Here is a 20,831-nt window from a genome sequence, read left to right on the forward strand (position 1 = left end):
AAGACAAAAAAATTTTTTGAAAAAATTTCATTTGTAAAAAACTTTAAAAACCATCAGTGCAATTTAAAAAAAATAGTTTTTTTAAAAATTAAAAACGTTGGCTAAATTTAGTATTATTTATCAATTTACTTAAGATTTTTGAAATTTTACATAATTATTTAAAAAAGTATAAAAAATATAAAAGTTTATTAATCTGTAGCGCAAAAAGTGACTATCTATTTTACCGGCTCCCATGATTGAACTCTAAAATAACCCAATCCCCAGTATCAGTGTCAAGTTAAGTTTTTAGTCCAATTTAACAAAATAACTTGTCAAAAAAATCTGCCACGTAAGATATATTATAAATAAACTATTTTATTAACGTAAAATATAGCAGTGCAGTATAGCAAACATAAAAACTTCCACCTGTGTCAAGAAAACAATACAATTACCGAGTTTCAATACCGGCTCTGTAATCAATTCTGTCAGCTATCAGCAAACATAACTTGTCGAGTTGGCTGGTAATAACACTGATGCATTTTCAATCTGTAAGTAGATTATATTTATCTATAAAAATATATTTTCTAACCTATTTTATGATTTTTCAGGTTTAAAAAAAAAAAAACATTGAACTTATAAAATTATATAAAATTGGAGTAAAATGGTGAAGTCAAAGTCTCACGAACGAACACCGAAAGCTAAAAACAAACATTTGAATCATGCTCATCATAAAAAAGAAACCGAGTCATCGAGGATGAACCTGATGAACTCGGTGCTGACTGTAACCTGTATGGCGGTTGCTGCTTGGTTTGGTTACAAAGGGTATCTCGAAACCCGCGTCAATACTCCATTTGATTCAGAAAAGGTAAATAATTTATGACAGTAAAACACCGGAATTTTTTTTTTTTTTTTTTTTTTTTTCGTAATAAGTTAATTACTTCCTTTGATTTGAAATGACAAAACACTTGTAATTTTAGATTTAAATTTAAATAATTATGGCTTATTCTCGGTTTATATAGGAAGAGAAAGTCATTTGTTATTTTTTTAAATTGTATTAGATATTACAAATCATTCGTATCGATAATTTTCCATTAAAGTTTTTTTGATAAAAAATGCCGATGGTGATAAATATCAAAATATCTTATCTGACACAATATTTAAATAAAAAAAATTAAAATCTATTATAATTACAATTTATAATAAAAACATATCAAATATTTTCTATTTTTAGCATCAAGTTTTTTAATTATTTATTCAAACAAAATATCAACTTAAAAAAAATTACATTTTTAATTTAAAAACACATTGCATAATTTCTAAAAAAAATAATTAATATCTTCTATTTTTAACATCAAATTATTTAATTTTAAATAATTTATCAACTTAAAACAAAAAGAAAAATTTATTAATTTTAGTGTTTATTAAAAAAATATAAAATTAGTATACTTAAAAAATTATAAAATAGTTGTCAGTTGTCTGCTTATATCACAAAAAAATGAACTAAAACCAAAGTGCAAAATTCACGGCGTTTAAACATTTTAATATGTTACCAAACGAATTAAAATATTTTGTTGGAACTACTAAATTACTGAAGATAAGACTAATTCGATGAATAAAGCAATGTGACTTATGATTTCTCTAAACTATTATTATAAATTAACTCTATAATTAAGCTTTCTTGAATTGTAATTTAATTTATACTAGTCCTATGAACAGATGTTCTGCATCTCTATAGGACAGATAAGGTAAAAGACCCAACTATTGACACTTGCAATTTTATTTTAATTAAATAAAACAAATCGACTCTAATAATGTAATAAATATAATTTTTGAACTATAAATTTTAAGATAATTGATTTTTTGAGAACATTTTATTTTTTTAATTAGAATAAAATTCCAAGTGTCAATCAACTAGGCCAGTGTCAATCAACTAGGCCAGTGTCAATAACTGGGTCTTTTACCTTATGTCATTTATTATATTATATATTAATATTCTATAATATTTTCTGGTAATTAAATAAATAAAAAATAAATTTATACCTTAGCTAGTGGCGATTAATGGCTTGGACACAGCAGATCGATACTGGGGTTCATACCGACCTGGCCTGTACTTTGGAATGAAGACCCGAGACCCTCAATCGCTGGTCAGCGGTTTGATGTGGTACCGACCGCAAAACCTGCGGCAAGGCGGCGAGAGTTTCCGTCACTGGTGCGAGCAAGGCGACAAACTCGACAAGTACGGTTGGCTCGAACACGACGGCAAGACTTTCGGAGTCCAAGAGATCCACGACGGGGACCTGATAATAAAAACCTCGTACGTAAAGAAGCCAGGTGGCCGCCACGGTGGTGACTGGACAGCAAGAATCGGGGTGACATCCAAAGTAGAGCTCAAAGATTCCCAGAAATCCCAAGAAATATCTTTCATATTCTACTCCGCCCTCGAAGATAAGTCCACCGGGAATATAAAAGCATCTCTTGGCGCAGACAACCGTCTGTCAGGCATGGAAGGCTACACCGATGGTCTAGGTGCCTACAGATTCAGCATGAACCCCACCAAGGGCACCGTGGAAGAGCACTCCTTCCTAATCGCCGTGTTGCCAAGTCTGAACCTCGTCAAAGAGACAATCCTCCAAAATTTACGACTCGCCTCCCAAAAAGTTTCAAACGTCAAGCGAATTGTCCTAGGAGGCGACCAACTTCCTCTCGACAACGAAGGGAAGAAAACGGACCCTAATTTCTGCGCGACCCAGGTCACCGCTCGAGTTCCTTTCGAGTTCGAAGTTCTTTTCGAATCTGGCAGTGTTCCTCTGCGCAAAGAGAAGCTCACCGGGAAAAACTTCGACCTGGCGCTCTCTGAGCAGCGAAAGCGGTTCAATGACAAGTTCGAGAAGATCTTCAAATTAACAGAGAAAGGCTTCAAGGAAGACGCGATAGAATTTGCCAAGTACGGGTTCTCAAACTTGATCGGAAGCATCGGGTACTTCTACGGAAGCTCCCAGGTCCAGAGTGTCCACACCAAGAGTCCAGTTCCCTACTGGAAAGCTCCCTTGTACACCGGAGTGCCCAGCAGAAGTTTCTTTCCCCGCGGATTTCTCTGGGACGAAGGCTTCCATGGGCTTCTGGTCGCGACTTGGGACCTGGACATCGAGATGGACATAATGAGTCACTGGTTCGACTTGATGAACTCCGAAGGCTGGATCCCCAGAGAGATGATCCTGGGCTCGGAGGCTCTAGCGAAGGTTCCTGAGGAGTTTGTCACCCAGATCAGCACCAATGCGAATCCTCCGACTTTCTTCTTGACCTTGCAGTATATTTTGAATTCCAGAGAATCGGAGCTGCTGGACAGACACTACAAATTACTGGATAAATTGTATCCGAGATTACAGGCCTGGTTCGAGTGGTTCAACACCACGCAAGTTGGAGACTTGCCGGGTACTTACAGGTGGCGCGGACGGGACAGCTTGACCAACCGAGAGCTTAATCCAAAAACACTGACTTCTGGGCTTGATGATTACCCACGAGCTTCGCACCCGAATGTCGATGAAAGACACGTCGATTTGAGGTGCTGGATCGCTTTCGCTGCGGGAGTTATGGCGAGGCTCTCGGAGCTGCTACACCACCCGGCGGACAAGTACCGGGACACCCACAGATTCTTGACGGACAACCAGGTGCTCAACGGGCTGCATTGGTCGCCTTCCAGCCAATCCTACGCAGACTATGGCCTCCATACGGACAAGGTAGAGCTGAGGAGACCTAGTGCGCCTCCCAGGTCTCCAGCTTCGCCGGAGCTGATCAGAGTGGTGCTAGAGGACCCGAGTCTTAAATTTGTTGATTCGAGTTTTGGATACGTGTCGCTGTTTCCATTTATTTTGCAGGTCGTCGAACCGGACTCTCCGCATCTGGAGAAAATCCTGATGGATTTGACCAAGCCCGAGTTGCTCTGGACCAAGTTCGGGCTCCGGTCGCTCGCTAAAAATTCTCCGCTCTATGCCAAGTACAATACTGAGCACGATGCGCCCTATTGGAGAGGACCTATTTGGATTAATTTGAATTATTTGACACTAAGAGCGCTCAATTGGTATGCAGAGACTCCCGGACCGTATGCCGGGAAAGCTAAGAAAATTTATAAGGACTTGAGAGAGAACTTAATCAAAAATATGCTGATGCAGTACAAAAAAACTGGGTTCATTTGGGAAAATTATGGAGATGTTTATGGAGAAGGAAAAGGCAGTCATCCGTTTAATGGATGGTCTTCGTTGATTGTTATGATCATGGCGGAAATTTATTAGGTTTTTTTGGGTTCAGTTAGCTAATTTGTTTTTTGTCTAAGACAATCAGTCATTTTTTATTGTACTTGCTGGTGTTTTGTAATTTTTTTGTATTTTATTAGGAAGAATTTTTTTGGAGATCATTTTAGGGTTTTTATGATAAGTAGTTTAGATTTTAAATGATTGAAATTTGTTGATTGTGTAAAAAAAACGTTTTTAATTTTTTTACATAATGTAATTTAGAAAATTGAAACTACCTTTTAAATGACGGAAAAATTTTTTTTTCGTTGTTTTCGCGTCGGATTTTATAAAAATTTAGAAAATTACTTTGCATTTATTGTTAATTTTTTTATTTAAATGCTTTATTTTTAAATATTTATACTAAAAATTTTTAGAGCTAAAAACAGAATTTCGAATTTTTTATTATTTATTTAAAAATAAAAAGGATAAATTTTTATACAACAAAAAAAAACTGTAATAAACACATGTACCAATTTTTAAAAACGAAATTTTGAGATTAACTGAAAATCTATTATTATTATTATTATTATTATTATTATTATTATTATTTAAATTTAGATATTAATTAATTAATTTTAGTAAAATGTGTTCATATAAAAAATAGTTAATTTTAGTGAATCAATTTTAAAAAAAGCACAAGTTAAAGTTGAGGATTGTAAACCTCACTCACAATTGATTAAAAATTACCTTTTATTTAATTCGTGAGCTGGTACTCACTAAAAAATTAATTTTAGCTTGCGTTTAATTATTAATTATTAATTAAAAATCGTTTAGTCAAAAAATCAAGGCAATATGTAATTATAATTTTTTTTAAATTCAAAAGTGAAGACTAAGGATTTGATAACTGAAAAAAAATTTTTTATAATAAGACTGCACACCAAAAATTGCAGCTAATTAATAAATAAAATTAACATTAATTAATAATGATAATAATCATATCGATTATTATTAAGGATTTTATCTGCTAAATTTTTAACAGCTTCTGCGTATTTGATACTTCTGTATATATTTATATAAATATAGATATACATGTATCTAATATTATCGATAATAAGCATAATTTTTTTTCTTATTGTAAGGATGTAAGATAACAACTAAAAACAGATTTTAATACAGACGTCGATTTTTTCAATAAGAAATTATCGATAACTGGCTGTGAAAGACGAAACATAAACATTAACACAAACATCATTTTTCCGGTCTTAGGACTAATTATAGTTCATAAAAAAAAAAAAATAGTTAAATTAATGAGGATAGAACTAGTATCAATAGTTATAGTGTCATTAAATAAAAAAAAATTGTAAGATTTAAACTGAAGAATAATCAACATTTGATTCTAAGTCTTTTGTTAATTAAACTGTAAAGTTTTTTTTTTTGTATACAAAATTGTGATCTTGTGTACTCGATAATAAGTAAATTACTTAATGTAATGTAAAACATAATTAGAAATAAAAATATATCATCTTATAAAAATCATGATTTAATATTATTTAATTAATAACTATTTTACTCGTTTTAAAAAAAAATTTTTGTGAAATAAAACAAATTTTTCCACATAAAATATATATTTATTTATAAAAAACAATCCGTATATAAATATATATGGAAAATATTTCTTTATAATGTATAGTAAGTATAATTATCTTGCGTGAAAAACGCTAGAAAAAATATATATAAAAATTTTTCATTTAAAAAATTAAGTGGAATAAAAATTGAGCAAAAATATCAATTTTTTTCTTCTTCTGGAATAAAGTACATGGAGTCGATAAAAAGTCGAGTCAAGTCGCCGACTACTGAACGATCTGGAAGACTTTGGCTCATTCCATACATAGCGAGCTGTGAATAAAAAATTATTATGATTGTATTTAATAAAATACTTAATATTTAATAAAATCTATCAATTAATCAATAAAATGATTAATTAATTACCCGTCCTTCTACAGAGACATCAGGTGTCTTATTAATTTCTATCAGAACATTTCTGACATCGTCCAAAAAGGTATCAGCAACACCCGGCTGTGTGTGAACATAAGTAACGCACAAGTGAATAGCACTCGGGAATTGCAAAGTATTTAAATTCCATCCTCTGGCTGTAAGACCTTCAGATAGACGATAAATGTGAAATTTATTGGAGCCCAAAGCGATTACTGAAGTACCAGGAGTGCCGATGATATAAATACTGTCTAATTCTCTTAATCTGTAAGTAAATTAAATTAATTAATTAATTTACATTAATTACATGGAATATTTTTATCTTAATAAAAAAAAAAAATAAATAAAAATTTACTTTGATTCGAGGTATTTTGTTGTTTGGATTATTTTTCTAGTTGATTCCGAGTAACCGTCGTAACCAAAATGCATCATTGATGCCCAACAAGCGGCTATTATTCCTCCAGCACGAGAGCCATTTATTGTTGGAGAACCGTAAATACCGCCAGGCCAATCTGTTGTTATTGTGAATTGATGATGACGATACTTTTTATCGCTGTAAAGAATAACTGATGATCCTTTCGGTGCGTATCCATACTAAAAATTTATTATTAATTATAATTGTAATTTAATATAATTAAAAAATTATTTATATTTTATTTTATGAAGAAATATTTAGATACATACTTTATGGGTATCAGCAGAAATAGAAGTAACACCAGGTAGAATAAAATCAAATGGTGGAACCTCAAAACCAGCAGCTGGCATAAAACATAATAAAAATCCACCCAGACAAGCATCAACATGAACTGGAATGTTATATTTAAGACCAAGCTTAGAAATTTCTTCAATATTGTCCAATGTACCGTATGGGAAATTCGGTGTTGATCCAACGAGCTTTATTTTTAAAATATTTAAATAATTAATTATCTAATGATACTGAAAGTGAGAAACATCTTATCATTTTTATAATTTTTTTAACAAATGAATTATAGCAAGAAAAATTTATTTTAAAAATTCCATCTTTAGAAGCTCTAAAAAATTATAGATGCAATTTTTTAAAAATAATTTTCTAAGCCTAGTTTATATTTGAAAAAAAAAATTATCCAGTAATAATTTATAATAATAATAAATGGTACCATTATTGTATTGCGAGAAATAGCTTTTTTCATGGCATTAATGCTGACTGTGAAGCTTTTTGGGTTGAGCGGCACAGCTCGTACTTTGATATTTAAGTACTGGGCAGCTTTGTCAAAAGCCGTGTGGGCCGTTACCGGTATCACCATTTCGGGGTGCTTGATTCCTTTAACTTCGCGTGCATAATCGCGGTAAGCTTTGCATGCTAAAATAATTGATTCAGTACCTCCAGATGTCATCTGAAATTTTACATTAAAAAAAGGTATTTATAAAAAATTTACTTTATAAAAAAAAAAGCAAGTAAAACTTACAGTCCCGCAGGATTTATCATTGCCGTGAAATAAACGACAAGAAATTCTCACAACTTCAGCCTCCATTTTACAAACCCCAGGAAATACATCAGGATGCAGAGGATTTGTATACGAAGCGATACCATAAACTTCAGCCATCAATTTTATTAGCTTTTCATCATTTCTGTACACAGTTCCTGACACTTTGCCATTTTTCCAATCGTAGTCGCCTGAAAAAAATTTTATTTAAATAATAAACTTATTTTTATTAACTGGAAAATTTTTAATTAAAAATGAAATTTACCTATTTGTACACTCTGCTTGACAGCTTCAATAACTTGGTCATGATTTAAACCTTTCCTAGGCAAAGTTGTGACACACTGGATGCCTTGGAGTCGATTTTTGCTCTCGCTTTCAAAAGTCTCGTTTAAATTATTGAGCTCGCGTTCTATTTGTTCGCGAACCGAAGGAATGTAACGGGCTAGTTTGAACAACTTTTTCTTGCTGCGTACGACTAGACTCTCATCTTGGTTACAAAAATTCCATACCCAAACGGCACCGAGAACTGAGCCAGTTGTTATTGTTACTATTTGCCAAGGTTCTTTTTCCTTGAAGCTGTCGTTTATCAGCTCTTTCACGGTATTCATTCTAAACAAAAATATAAAATAATTTATAATTAATAAATAAATAAAATACTCACTTAAAAAAAAAAACAAAAAAAAAATAGAAATAAATACCTTCTAAATTTATAATGAGTGACAAGTAACTGTTAAAAGTGACGTGTAATGCTGACTAATTTGTAGTATTACTCACCTTTAAATTTTTCTTGTCTTTTTGAATTGTTCAGATAAAAAAGCTGATTAAAAATAGATAAAAATTAACTCATTAAGAGATAAGTACGAATGTACATATAAATTCGTATATAAATATATGCAAAGATAAACAATTGGGTGTAAGGGTGTAAGTATTCTGTACAACGCAAAGAATTCCATATGAAATAATTCTAAGCTTTGACGACAGGCGCAGCAGCTGTTAATCGAGATCTTTTTTTCTACTCATCAGATGACTTAAATATTTCTGATACTATTTCTGATAATTTATTAAATATCAAAATTAATTTGGCAAATATTTAATAACTTTCTTTTACACATAAATTTTGGCAAAAAAAAAAATAAGAAAAAAAATTGATCTATAGATATTTTGAAAAATTAAAAATGCAATTTTTTAAAAATAATTTTTTAGAACAAATTTGTTTGTTGAATAAAATTAAAAAATTGTCAAGTGACTGATAATTTCAATGTTATATAATAAATTTTTATAAAAATATTTAATACATTAATTTTTTACAGTTTAAAATTTATTAAAAAAAAAAAAAAAAAAAACAGCTGATAATTTTTAAAGATTCTAAATTTGCACTTAAAAATTAGCGCTAAGTAAATAAACGCCTAGCGCGCACTCTAGAAGTGGTAGAAAAAATAATCAAAATTAAAATGGCGTCGGACTTTCCTGATAAACCGTCATTTCAAGCGGCACTTCCTTTTGGTGAGCAAGACCACGTTTTCTAAATCTTTTCAACGTAACCTTCAAAGTAGTAGTCACGTTGCATGAGTTCGGGATTTATTAATTTGTATTTAATTAAATAATTAATCACTAAAAAGTGATTTAAATTATTAAAATAATTTATTAGATTCGTATTATTTATTTAATTCATAAAATGAAGAAACAAAACGTTGATAATAAGAAAAAACAAAATGACTCGAAGAAAGCCGGTGTGGTTGCTGGTGCTAAAATTAATAAAGCTAATAAAAAGGAAAAACCTGTAAGTAAAGTTGAAAAACCAACTAAGCCTGTTAAAAAAGAAAAACCTGTAAGTAAAGTTGAAAAACCAATTAAGCCTGCTAAAAAAGAAAAACTTGTCGCTCAAGTTGAAAAACCAATTAAGCCTGTTAAAAAAGAAAAACTTGTCGCTCAAGTTGAAAAACCAATTAAGTCTGTTAAAAAAGAAAAACTTGTAGCTCAAGTTGAAAAACCTGTTGAAAAAGTTATTAAATTTAATAAAAAACAAAATAAAAAAGTTAGTTCAACAGAATTAACAAATACGAAGCCAGTGAAAGAAAATATTAAAATTCCAAAAGAACCAACAAAAAAACCTAAAATTTTAGAAAAAAAATCTAAAATTCAACAATTGAAGAGGAAAAATGAAGCGGAACCTGAGATAGTCAAAAAGTTGAAAAATACTGAAGCAAAAGCAACTTTAATGAAGAAAAAGGTGAAAAAGCCGGCTAATGAAGAAAAAGTAACTCAAGAAGACAAAAAATTAAAATCAAATGCTGAACAAACTATTCAGACTGATAAAAAATCAAAGGTGATTGTCAATAAAGTGAAGAAGCATTCGGAAGAAGGAAAGAAAATTAGTAAGAAAAGTAAACAGATTAAAAAGTCTAAGAAAGTAATAAACGGAGTTAAAATTGAAGTCAACGGTGAAGAAAAAGTAGTCAACGATCTGGAGATTGATGAAAACCACATTTTGCAAGCAGTTGATGGTGTATTACAACTTGCTGAGCAAGAAAAAAGCGATAAAAAATTATTTTCATCGGACGATACTCCAATCTTTTTACAAGTCAATTGTATTAAGATTCCTAGGGTACCTTATCACCGTTTGAGGATGTAAGTATAAAAAAAATTTTTTTTTTTTTTTAATTTTTCTTGAGTATAATACACATGATTATAAAATTTTAATTACCAATGGATCCTTATGAGTGTGCCATGATTATCAAACTTGTATGAAGTATTATACTAATAAATCATTTGATATTTCAAGCCTTTAAAGTCCAGTAATTAATCGAGCAAAATTTTTTTCTAATTCGCAGATACTTGCCGCATGATATGGTAGGCCCGACGGATGACGTCGCACTGTTTGTTGGTGACTTGGAGAAAGGACGTCGCAAGGACTATGAAAAAACTATCGAACATTGGCAAAATATTCTGCAGGAGAAAGGAGTAAACCGGATCAGAGAAATAATTCCAATGGCTAAAGTCAAGGCCGAGTACCGCCAGTTCGAGATGAAGAGGAAGCTCTCGAAGCTGTTTGATTTCTATCTGGTTGATGGAAAAATCGCAGGACACTTGACTCATCTCCTTGGGTCGACTTTTACTCGTGGTGCAAATCCACCTACTCCGGTAAGGTTATGGCGAGATAACCTGAAGGGAGAGTTCGATCATGCGCTTAAAAAAACTTGTATGGAAATTCACGGGCACGGTGGTACGCACTGTGTTAGAATTGGTACAGTTGCTATGCCCAAGAACAAAATTGCTGAGAATATTTTGGCAGCTTGTAAAGTTTTAGAGAAAGAGTATCCTGGTGGATTTGATAATATACGATCTATGACCATAAAAACTAGGAGAAGCTTGGCTATTCCTGTTTATTATTCAATGAGTAAGTATTTTGTAATTTTATTTTTTATTGAGACTTCTAATGTTTTATAATAATTGATTTAATTTTTTAATCAATTGATTGGATTTTTTTTTTTTTTTTAAGAAAATTATTTTAATATTTATTTAAATTATTTTCAGAAAACAAAGACGACGTCGCAGTCCCAGTAGTTAAACCAAAACGACCTAAAGCCTACAAGGATGTAGTTGGTGGACTTTCAACTCTCGACTCAGACGCAGAAGAAGATGTTGAAATTTCACTGACTCCTCGTGGTGATGTCAAAATTCTTAACCCAAAAGCAGCTAAAAAATTCTATGAAGAAAATTATCCAGTAAAAAATTTGAAAAAATTAAAAAATAAAACAACTTTCAAAGCAAAAACTAAAACCGTTCAAAAAAAAGGTTTAGAAAAAAAAACAATGAAAAAAGTAAAATAGACTTGAGTAGTACTTATTTATAAGTTGTATATATTTTTGTATTATAATATATGTCTTAATTAAAAATTATCTGATAAGATTGTTAAAAAATTTCGTCTAATTTTATTTCAATAAAATTAAAATTCCATATAAATTATGGAAATATTAACAACCTTGCAATCACTATGTGACTGCCATGACTTGTGAACTAAAAATAAATAAAATTTTGCTTTATTAAATAATGACTTTAGTTAAATTGCACTGTGCTTTTTTAACTATAGACATTTTTAAAGATATAAGCTCATCCCGATGTTACACTCATCAAGAGCTTTCATTTGAGTACCCACATGCATTTTTGATATATTGTTCATATATTCATATATATAATATATAAAAAATTGATGTGGGTACTTAAACGAAAGGTCTTGATGAGTGTAACATCGGGATGAGCTTATATCTTTAAAAATGTCAATAGTTCACGAAATACAAGGTCGTTTCTTAATTATTAACATTTTTTAAGATATAAGCTCTTCCCGATGTTACACTCATTAAGAGTTTTCATTTAAGTACCTACATGCATTTTGATATATTTTTCATATATTCATATATATAATTATATAAATATATGAAAAATTGATGTGGGTACTCAAACGAAAGGTCTTGATGAGTGTAACATTGGGATGAGCTTATATCTTTAAAAATGTTAATAGTTCACGAGATTCAAGGTCATTTCTTAATTATTTATCTAGAGATAGAACATTTTCGAATGCAGCCTAAATACTTATCAAGACTTTTCCAACGATACCAAATTTAACCATAAAAACCCATTTTACCATATAAATACACTGGCGATAAAATTTTGCTTATTCTCTTAATAATATAGATTTTATTACTTTAGGTTACTTATTCAATTATTTTGTACAATAATAATTATAATTAATCATAAACTTATTAAATAACTTGATCTTGAAAAGCTAAAGCAGTCAATGCTTTTTGATGACCTTGATATTCACGTTCAATAGTACCAGTATTAACATTCCAAAGTCGAGCAATCCCATCAGAAGAAGCGGTGAAAATGTACTGAGAATCAGCACTGAATGCAGCATCCCAAACCCAGCGTTTAGATTCATGTTGCAAGACGATTGACGGTGAGAAATCCAAAGTCTTCCAAAGCCTGGCAGTTTGGTCCGCAGAAGTAGTCACTAAAAGCGTTGAATCTGGACTGAATTTACACTTGAGCGCATAGCGCTCATGTGCAGCAAGTTTCTGATGAGGATGGAGCTTAGTTATCTCTTCATCTATCCCTCCAGTTAATGTCCAGACATAGCAACTGCCTTTGTTGTTGACAGCAGCCATGTACGTACCTTCAGTATTGATGCAGACATCCTGGATAGAAGCCTCAGCTTCCGGGATCAGCTGCTCGTTGCGGTCTGACCGCAAATCCCAGAGGTGAATGATTCCGCTCTGGTCGCCGACGATCAGCTGAGACTGATTTGGGTGCAGACAAACACAGTTCACCGGTGAAGATGCTTGAAATATGCGCTGGCACTGGAAAGTTCCTGACCTTATGTCCCATATGCGCGCCGAGCAGTCTTCGCTCCCGGTGAACATCCACTTGCCGTCTTCCTGGAATCCTAGACTTGTTATATTTTTTGAAGCTCCCTCATAGTTTAGTGCGATGCTGTTGTTGCTGGCTGCCAGGTCTTGCATAAATATATTCTGGTAACCGGCCGCTGCGACTGTATGCTTGTTTGGTGATATTTCTAAGGCATTTACTTGTGATACTGTGTGCTGCAGGGTGCGTTGACATACTCCAGTGTGTGCTTGCCAGACTTTTATTGTATGATCATATCCACCGGTTACAAAAATCACCTGATCACTTTCTTCTACTGTCATTTTTATTTATTTATATTTTTTTGTGGCCTGTAACAAATTGTAAACAAATAAACAAACACAGCTGATAATATAATAATAAAGTTAGCCGACGTTTTTAATTTTATGATTTTTTTTCATTTATTAAATTAGAACTAAAAAATGTTTTTTAAAATTGCACTTATAGTTTTTCAAGTTTTTTTTATAAATTAAATTTTTTGGTAATAATTGTTTCAATAAAAAAATTATAGGAACATTTTTAAATGGCTCACTTAATTTTCATACTGATAATGCGCACTTAAACTAAGAGGTTATGTATTGTTTATGACAACTGTCAAATTTCAAAATGAAATCAATAATTAAAAATTACATATATATAACACTGAAATTTACAGAAATTTTAGGAATTTTTTTTATAATTTTATAGTAATTAAATCATTAGAAAAAAAAAATTAATAAAAAATTTCCACATGTAAAAATTTAAAAAAATTTTTAAAAATGGTAGAAAATTAAAAAACACATCTGTAAAATTTTGTTTTTATTAAAAAATTAATAATACTAAAATTAGCCGACGTTTTTAATTTTTTTTCTTTTATCAAAATATAACTAAAAAATATTTTTAAAAAATTGCACTAATAGTTTTTCAAGATTTTTACAAATAAAAATTTTGCTTTATTTTTTTGTAATAATTTTTCAATTAAAAAAAATTTTAAAAATTTTTAAAAGGCTAACTTAATTTTCATAAAAATTATTAATTATTTAATATTAAATTAAATACCGTAAATTAAATAAATTACTAATAACTAGCGCCGCCTGGTGATGAAAAAAATGAAACTAGCGACTCCATAGCCATTTTGTGGAAGCCGAAAAGTATTATAGGTATTATAAGATGCTTTTATATATACTCTGGTAGAAAGTTTGGCTCGTTGGCAGCCTCGTGTGTTAGAGTGAAATATTTAGTAACGTTTTACCTGGTTTTATTCTCAACAGTGAACGTGTAACGATCGTTTAATATATTTTTTATTTAAAAATAATTAAAAAAAAATACACAATACTTGTTGAGGTAAAAGTAGTAGAAGTTAAAAGACTGAACTAAGAAGATAGAAAGATGGGTGAAGATTTTAATGGTGGTAAGTTGATAAAAACAATATAAAATTGGCGTTGCGACGCCGCATATTCGGCCATTCACTGCAATGGAGTCTGTAATTTAATTTAATATAATTTATGAATTTATTGAGGAAATTGTCAATTATTGCCGCGTTGATTAAATTTTATCTCTAAATATAAAATTATATTTTAGTATTTTTGTAATTTTCAACGTGCACACTAATTGATTTAGCTTAATGATGTTCATAATTGTAATTAGTGAATGAAAATTCGTTTACAGACAGAGATCGTCAGGATCGCGATAAAGACAGATCACGTGAACGAGAACGCGATCGTGATCGCGAGAGGAGGCACAAATCAAGGAGCCGTGATCGCAGAAAGCGGTCCAGGTCACGTTCCAAGGATCGCAGAGAAAGAAAACGCAGCAATTCGCCGAAAAAAAATCGCAGTTCTCGCAGAAGAAAACCTTCGCTTTACTGGGATGTACCACCACCTGGATTTGAACACATCACACCTCTTCAGGTACATAACATTCATTTTTTAATATTTAAAATTTTATAATTTCATAGCTAAATTTTAATTATTTCAATTAGTACAAGGCGATGCAGGCAGCTGGACAGATACCTGCTAATATCGTAGCGGACACGCCACAAGCAGCTGTACCCGTTGTTGGAAGCACAATAACCCGACAAGCAAGACGTCTCTACGTTGGTAACATTCCTTTCGGTGTTACTGAAGAAGAAATGATGGAGTTTTTCAACCAGCAAATGCACCTTTCTGGTTTGGCCCAAGCTGCTGGTAATCCAGTATTAGCTTGTCAAATTAATTTAGATAAGAATTTTGCTTTCCTTGAGGTAAAATCCCTTTTTAATTTATTTACTTTCATTGCACGCCTCATAAGCAAAGCATTGAGGTAGTGCTCTAATCTCGACATTTCAAAAAAAAGCAGTTTTCTCGAAACTGAAATTGTTTTTTTTTTTTTTATTTATATCGCACTTACAGGTTAATCTGAGTGTACTAATATCAAGACAAATAACTTGTCCGGCACAAAATATATTTCAATAAAAATTTTTAGGTAGATTTCGTAGAAATCTATTTATTGCATTGGCCGTTGTGTCGGAATTCACGCGGAATTTTGTCATTTTATCTCCTATGTAGTTGAGTAAGGCTCAAAATCAGCATTGGTTCAAAAGTTTATATTTTTATGTATTTATATGTAATATAACGCGGCCTGTGGACACGATAGCTTCTACAATTCTCAACGGATTTAGATGAAACTTAGTACACATATTCTTTGGGTAATTACCTTGAACGAGTTCGAAGATGAGCAAAATCCGTCGATTAGTTTAGAAATGGCGGCCATTTAAAATTTTCAAAATAGTGAAAATCGAATTTTTAGTGACTTCATTGACATGTAACTTTTGATTGAAAAGAGATAGCTAATTTTTGAAAAATGCATGTGAAAGCTCATAAAATCGCCTTTAATTTGATGTATATAACATCGACATTTTGACCATTTTTAGTGATTTTATCAAAGTTAAGAGTTCTGTCGAACCATTTTCAGGCAATGTGTAGTACAACCGACTTATGAATGTTATTTTATCGAGAATTCTCAACAGATCCTAACGAAACTTAGTATACAGATTCCTTGGACAATTAGCTTACATGAGCTTTAAAATAAGCGAAATCCTTCAATTAGTTCAGAAATAGTAGTTCTTCAAAATGATCAAAACAGTAAAAATTACGTTTTCGATGACTTCATTTATGTATAACTTTTGATAGAAAAAAGATAGTTAATTTTTTATAAATTCATGTGAAAGCTCACAAAATTATCTCTAATTTGACGTATATAACGTAAACTTTTTGACAATTATTAGTTATTTTATCGAAGCTAAGAGTTAAATTGAAATATTTTTAGGCAATGTGTAATGCAATCTACTTGTGTATGTTATTTGATCAAGAATTTTCAACAGATTCTATGAAATTCGGTACACATATTTCTCAGACAAAAAACATGAAAATAGTTTCTTTTCTAGTTGATTATACTTTTTGTTTTTTTTTTAAGAAATCTACCTTCCATCTCGGCTGTTGCCGAATAGGCTTTTTTATATTTTATTTTAATCAATTTTATTGTGAAAAATGAGATTATGAGGCGTGCACTTTTAGATTTTCCAAACTTTTTATCATTAAAATTTATCATAATAATTGAATAATTTAAAATTTTAGTTCCGTTCAATCGATGAAACCACTCAAGCAATGGCTTTTGACGGGATTAATTTCAAAGGGCAGAGTTTAAAAATAAGACGACCACATGATTACCAACCAATGCCAGGAATGACTGATAATCCTAGCATGAACGTACCAGGTACGGTTCCGGGTATGTGTCACACATACTTTTGTTTTATTATTATTCTCCATATTATAATTATTCGATAGAAATAATTATAATATAGACACTAACAGATTTGTATGAGGGTTGTTTATTAATAATTTTTCATTAGAGTTGTTAATGTTTTCAGATTCCCCGCACAAGATATTCATCGGTGGGTTACCCAACTACTTGAACGAGGAGCAGGTATGCAAGGCAATATATTTTTTATCACTCCCATTTAATCCCATCCAATTATTCAGACTTATTGTCCGCTTTCATTTATTTACGCGGATTATAATTCAATCCGCGTAAAATATCAGGACACTCAAAATTACAATCCAGGAAGTCTGATATATTTTTTTTATTTTATTTTATTTTATTTTTTTTTTTTAATTAAAATAGTAAACGTCAAAAGGTATGTATGGTCACGGTCTCCTTCCGCATTGAATAGGGCATGCGGTGTTTAAAAGATTAGGATTCAAACGGAATTTTTTCGCATGCTCGACCGTTTGTCGGATCGTTAGCTCAGGTTACGAGTTATTAGAATATATTTATTAAATTGACGATCGTTAGAGACGTTACAGGCTTTTAGGTGGCAGAGAGCAGTATCGTGGTCTTTTTTCTTTCTCTCTTATTTTCTTTTGCAGCCTTTTTAGGCGCAGATTGGAGTAAGCAGTCCTTTCATCCCGACATCCCCGACACCCGGATATTTTTTTATCTAAAACACAGTTCAAAAAAAAAAAATTCAAGTTTAGGTTTTACGGGAGAAAGACACGAGTTTTTTTTTGTTTTTTTTTTTTTGTCTTTTTTTTTTTATTTAATTTCAGGGTTACAGCAACTTTTATTTTTTTTTTAGGTCAGAAAATAATTAAATTCACTCAAATAAATTACTACGATGAAAATACGTTAAATTTTTTCCTTGCAGCTATTTATTTTCAGGCTTGACTACGGAAAAAAAAAAAAAAAAAAATTACTAAAAGTTTGAAATTTCAGTAAAAAAAAAATTTTCAGGAAATACCGCGTTTTTTCAGATTTTCAGACAATCCAAGTCCGAGGAAAAGTAAATTTTATCTAAATGAATTTTGTTTAAAGTGTCTAAAAAAAAAAAAAGAAAGAAAATAAAAATAAAAGTGAAAAAAAAGATGTGGACTGATATCAGTGCCCTTTCTCCCTTATTTTTCTTAGCTTAGGGTCGCGCCGATCAAAAGCATTCGCTTACTTCTACCACTACTACTACCACTACTACTACCGAACATGACAAATTACCACACTACTGCTCGGAGAGAATGGCTAAGCCCGGCTTTTCGAGGCAAGTACCTGTCCACAATCTCTAATCTCTCTTTTTCTTTTTCTCTCTCTCTCGATCACATCAATTAAATAATTATCAAGCTTTTAATATCATTCTAATGTTTTTATTTGTAAGCGAAAAAAAAAATCAAAAATCCTGATAATTACAAAAAAATAGAATCGTTTAATAAAAAGAGAGAAGGATAAAAGTCCGTTGCTTATACCGTGATTGCAATTTCATTTAATCGATTATTAATTATATTTAAAAATCTATTAGTGTCCTGATGGTAATTGTCAAACTAATTTACCGGATATTAAATTATTTTAAATTCACACGTTGTAGGCAACGTGCTGTTATTCTTATTAGAAATCGCTTAAAGAAAATGATTGTAAAAATTAGCAATTAAATCCCTAGAGAGAGAGGTAAAGATACGGTGATTACAGTGTCGGTAAGTATTTGGTAATGAAGAAGAAATGAAAAGATGAGACTTGTAATCAAGAACGGATGATTGTGAAGGGATTGTTTTAAATAATGAATAATTATAATTTCCAATTAGTCAACCGTTAGGTGGAAACCCGATAGAATTATTAATGGTATTTTTATATACAGGTGAAGGAACTGCTGATGAGTTTTGGGCAACTGAGGGCATTCAACCTGGTGAAAGATTCGGCGACGGGATTGTCCAAAGGCTACGCGTTCTGCGAGTACGTTGATGTGTCTATGACGGACCAGGCTATTGCTGGACTTAATGGAATGCAGTTGGGAGACAAAAAATTGATCGTCCAACGGGCTAGTGTTGGCGCTAAGAACCCGATGATTGGCACTCAGGCACCTGTTCAGATTCAAGTACCTGGTTTATCCATGGTGGGAACTAGTGGACCTCCTACGGAAGTAAGTTTTATTTATTATTTAATTTTTTTTTTAATTAAAAAAAATTTATTTAAGTTATTGAACAAATTAGAATGTGATTGATTACATTTTTTTTGTCGTCGTACTCATTATTAAAAACTTTTTTTTTTTAAATAGTTAACAAGTAGGGTAAAGGCCCCATTAGTGGCGGGACCCCATTACTGATACTTTCTTTGATTTTAGTACTTATTCAATTAATGAAATCATTAATTTCAATAATGAATATCGAGGGTTTTCTAACGCAACCACGTATCTCGATTTTTGAAGATGAAAGGTTTCAACTGAAAAATTAATAATTAATTATAAACGCGTTACTGAAAAAAAAATATTAACCAGATTAATAATAAATACGATAGTATTTTTAGAAAATACAATTGATAAATATTGTTTTTAGATGAATATTAATTTTTTATAAGCTATTTCTTACCTCATCTATAAAATCGTCATTTTCGAGATACTAAGTTGCGTTAGAAAACCATCGACATATTATTTCTAATCTTTAAGACCTTAAGATCAAAAAAATGTTTAATTTTTATTCCAAGTAAAACATTTTTTCTTTGAAAGAAAAAGTGCCACTAATAGGGGTTGAAGGTGCCACTAATGGGGTCTTTTACCTTATATATCGACGGTCTAATTAGTAATTTGTCTAACTCCTTATTTTTTAGAGGGCGATTTTTTAACGTTTTAATGTAGCAATGATCCAATTATAAATTATTTGAATGATTCAAACCTAAATATTATATTTCTATTAGATATTAATGATATTAAATGGTTTTTTGAAGTGATAATAAATTTTGAACTAATGGTTTTTTTCTTACAAATAGAAGATTCTCTAAAATGGAATTAGACAATTTGCTAATTAGAATGTCGATATATACTTTATATATAAAAATATACCTTATATATTTTTAAGTATCTTAAGCTTTACAAATCCTTGAACTTTTTTTTTTATAATTTATTCTTTTATTTAAAAATAATTACTTATCAAGCTCTTTGCTTTTACTATTTTTTTTTTTTTTTAAGCATTGGGTGAATTTTTTAATTTTTAATTGTATTTAAAAATTTTCAAATTTTATCAAATAAAATTAACAAAAAAAAAATATATTAAAGAATTTTGTCAGATTTATTAATAATAATTTTTTTTCCTTTTAAAGGTTTTATGTCTACTGAATATGGTAACACCAGAAGAATTAATGGAGGAAGAAGAATATGAAGATATCCTGGAAGATATTAAAGAAGAGTGTACTAAATATGGTGTTGTAAGATCAGTCGAAATACCAAGACCGATTGAAGGTGTTGATGTCCCTGGATGTGGAAAGGTAAATATGTTATTTATAACTTTATTTATATTGATAATCAATACTGAATTGAATATTAAATCAATGTAATTTTATCATGACAGGTATTCGTGGAATTCAACAGTGTTATTGATTGCCAAAAAGCTCAACAAACATTGACCGGACGTAAATTTAACAATCGCGTTGTTGTAACGTCCTACTTTGATCCCGATAAGTATCATCGACGTGAATTTTAAACTTATCAAAATATAAATGACAACAGTATATTGGTACAATAATAATAAATAAATAATCTAAAATATTTAGATGTAATTGTAAAGTATAAGTGATTTATTTCGTTACAGTGATTGTCTAAATATTATCAGACCTTTTTTAAGATTTACTTTGTCGGTCATGCGATATTAATCTAATTATTAATTAGATTTATTAAGACAATTTTGTCTTACATAGTATAAATAAGCATTATTTCACTATTTAAAATAATTCTTTGTACAAATCGATTGATTTTGTTTAT

The 20,831-nt window shown here is 30.8% G+C and overlaps 5 protein-coding genes and 1 long non-coding RNA gene across 15 annotated transcripts; 3 read left to right on the plus strand and 3 right to left on the minus strand.

The window, feature by feature from the left end:
• The first annotated feature begins 214 nt into the window (after positions 1-214).
• Positions 215-4,368, plus strand: LOC123265664 (mannosyl-oligosaccharide glucosidase GCS1). The gene is made up of 3 exons (XM_044729505.1): positions 215-527; positions 588-844; positions 2,025-4,368. The coding sequence occupies exons 2-3, from the start codon at positions 641-643 to the stop codon at positions 4,266-4,268; spliced, it is 2,448 nt and encodes an 815-aa protein (XP_044585440.1). The 5' UTR covers positions 215-527; positions 588-640; the 3' UTR covers positions 4,269-4,368.
• Positions 1,346-18,784, minus strand: LOC123265672. The gene is made up of 3 exons (XR_006509631.1): positions 18,410-18,784; positions 13,865-13,866; positions 1,346-1,361 (listed from the first exon to the last, which is right to left on the minus strand). It is a non-coding gene; the product is annotated as an uncharacterized LOC123265672 (long non-coding RNA).
• Positions 5,859-8,548, minus strand: LOC123265667 (sphingosine-1-phosphate lyase). 2 transcript variants are annotated; one of them, XM_044729510.1, is made up of 8 exons: positions 8,438-8,548; positions 7,929-8,272; positions 7,646-7,854; positions 7,337-7,573; positions 6,885-7,094; positions 6,556-6,794; positions 6,198-6,465; positions 5,859-6,104 (listed from the first exon to the last, which is right to left on the minus strand). In XM_044729510.1, exons 2-8 carry the CDS (start codon positions 8,269-8,271, stop codon positions 5,994-5,996), a joined length of 1,617 nt encoding a protein of 538 aa, XP_044585445.1. In that variant the 5' UTR covers position 8,272; positions 8,438-8,548; the 3' UTR covers positions 5,859-5,993. The 2 variants fall into 2 exon arrangements, with proteins under 2 accessions (XP_044585445.1, XP_044585444.1); XM_044729509.1 differs by having other exon boundaries at positions 8,362-8,537.
• LOC123265665 (ribosomal L1 domain-containing protein CG13096-like) lies at positions 9,130-11,577 on the plus strand. 2 transcript variants are annotated; one of them, XM_044729507.1, is made up of 4 exons: positions 9,130-9,426; positions 9,475-10,291; positions 10,495-11,060; positions 11,198-11,577. In XM_044729507.1, exons 1-4 carry the CDS (start codon positions 9,339-9,341, stop codon positions 11,491-11,493), a joined length of 1,767 nt encoding a protein of 588 aa, XP_044585442.1. In that variant the 5' UTR covers positions 9,130-9,338; the 3' UTR covers positions 11,494-11,577. The 2 variants fall into 2 exon arrangements, with proteins under 2 accessions (XP_044585442.1, XP_044585441.1); XM_044729506.1 differs by having other exon boundaries at positions 9,130-10,291.
• Positions 12,361-13,705, minus strand: LOC123265670 (target of rapamycin complex subunit lst8). Its single transcript, XM_044729522.1, has 2 exons — positions 13,623-13,705; positions 12,361-13,397 (listed from the first exon to the last, which is right to left on the minus strand). The coding sequence occupies exon 2, from the start codon at positions 13,366-13,368 to the stop codon at positions 12,424-12,426; it is 945 nt and encodes a 314-aa protein (XP_044585457.1). The 5' UTR covers positions 13,369-13,397; positions 13,623-13,705; the 3' UTR covers positions 12,361-12,423.
• Positions 14,263-20,629, plus strand: LOC123265668 (splicing factor U2AF 50 kDa subunit). Of its 8 annotated transcripts, none has more exons than XM_044729511.1 (8): positions 14,263-14,474; positions 14,732-14,973; positions 15,045-15,305; positions 16,678-16,828; positions 16,953-17,035; positions 18,720-19,001; positions 20,174-20,338; positions 20,422-20,629. In XM_044729511.1, the coding sequence occupies exons 1-8, from the start codon at positions 14,453-14,455 to the stop codon at positions 20,551-20,553; spliced, it is 1,338 nt and encodes a 445-aa protein (XP_044585446.1). In that variant the 5' UTR covers positions 14,263-14,452; the 3' UTR covers positions 20,554-20,629. The 8 variants fall into 8 exon arrangements, with proteins under 8 accessions (XP_044585446.1, XP_044585447.1, XP_044585449.1 ...); XM_044729512.1 differs by having other exon boundaries at positions 16,953-17,026; XM_044729514.1 differs by having other exon boundaries at positions 16,971-17,035.
• Positions 20,630-20,831: the final 202 nt, after the last annotated feature.

This window comes from Cotesia glomerata, linkage group LG5 (assembly GCF_020080835.1).
Source record: "Cotesia glomerata isolate CgM1 linkage group LG5, MPM_Cglom_v2.3, whole genome shotgun sequence".
In the NCBI taxonomy this organism is placed as follows: Eukaryota; Metazoa; Arthropoda; class Insecta; order Hymenoptera; family Braconidae; genus Cotesia; species Cotesia glomerata.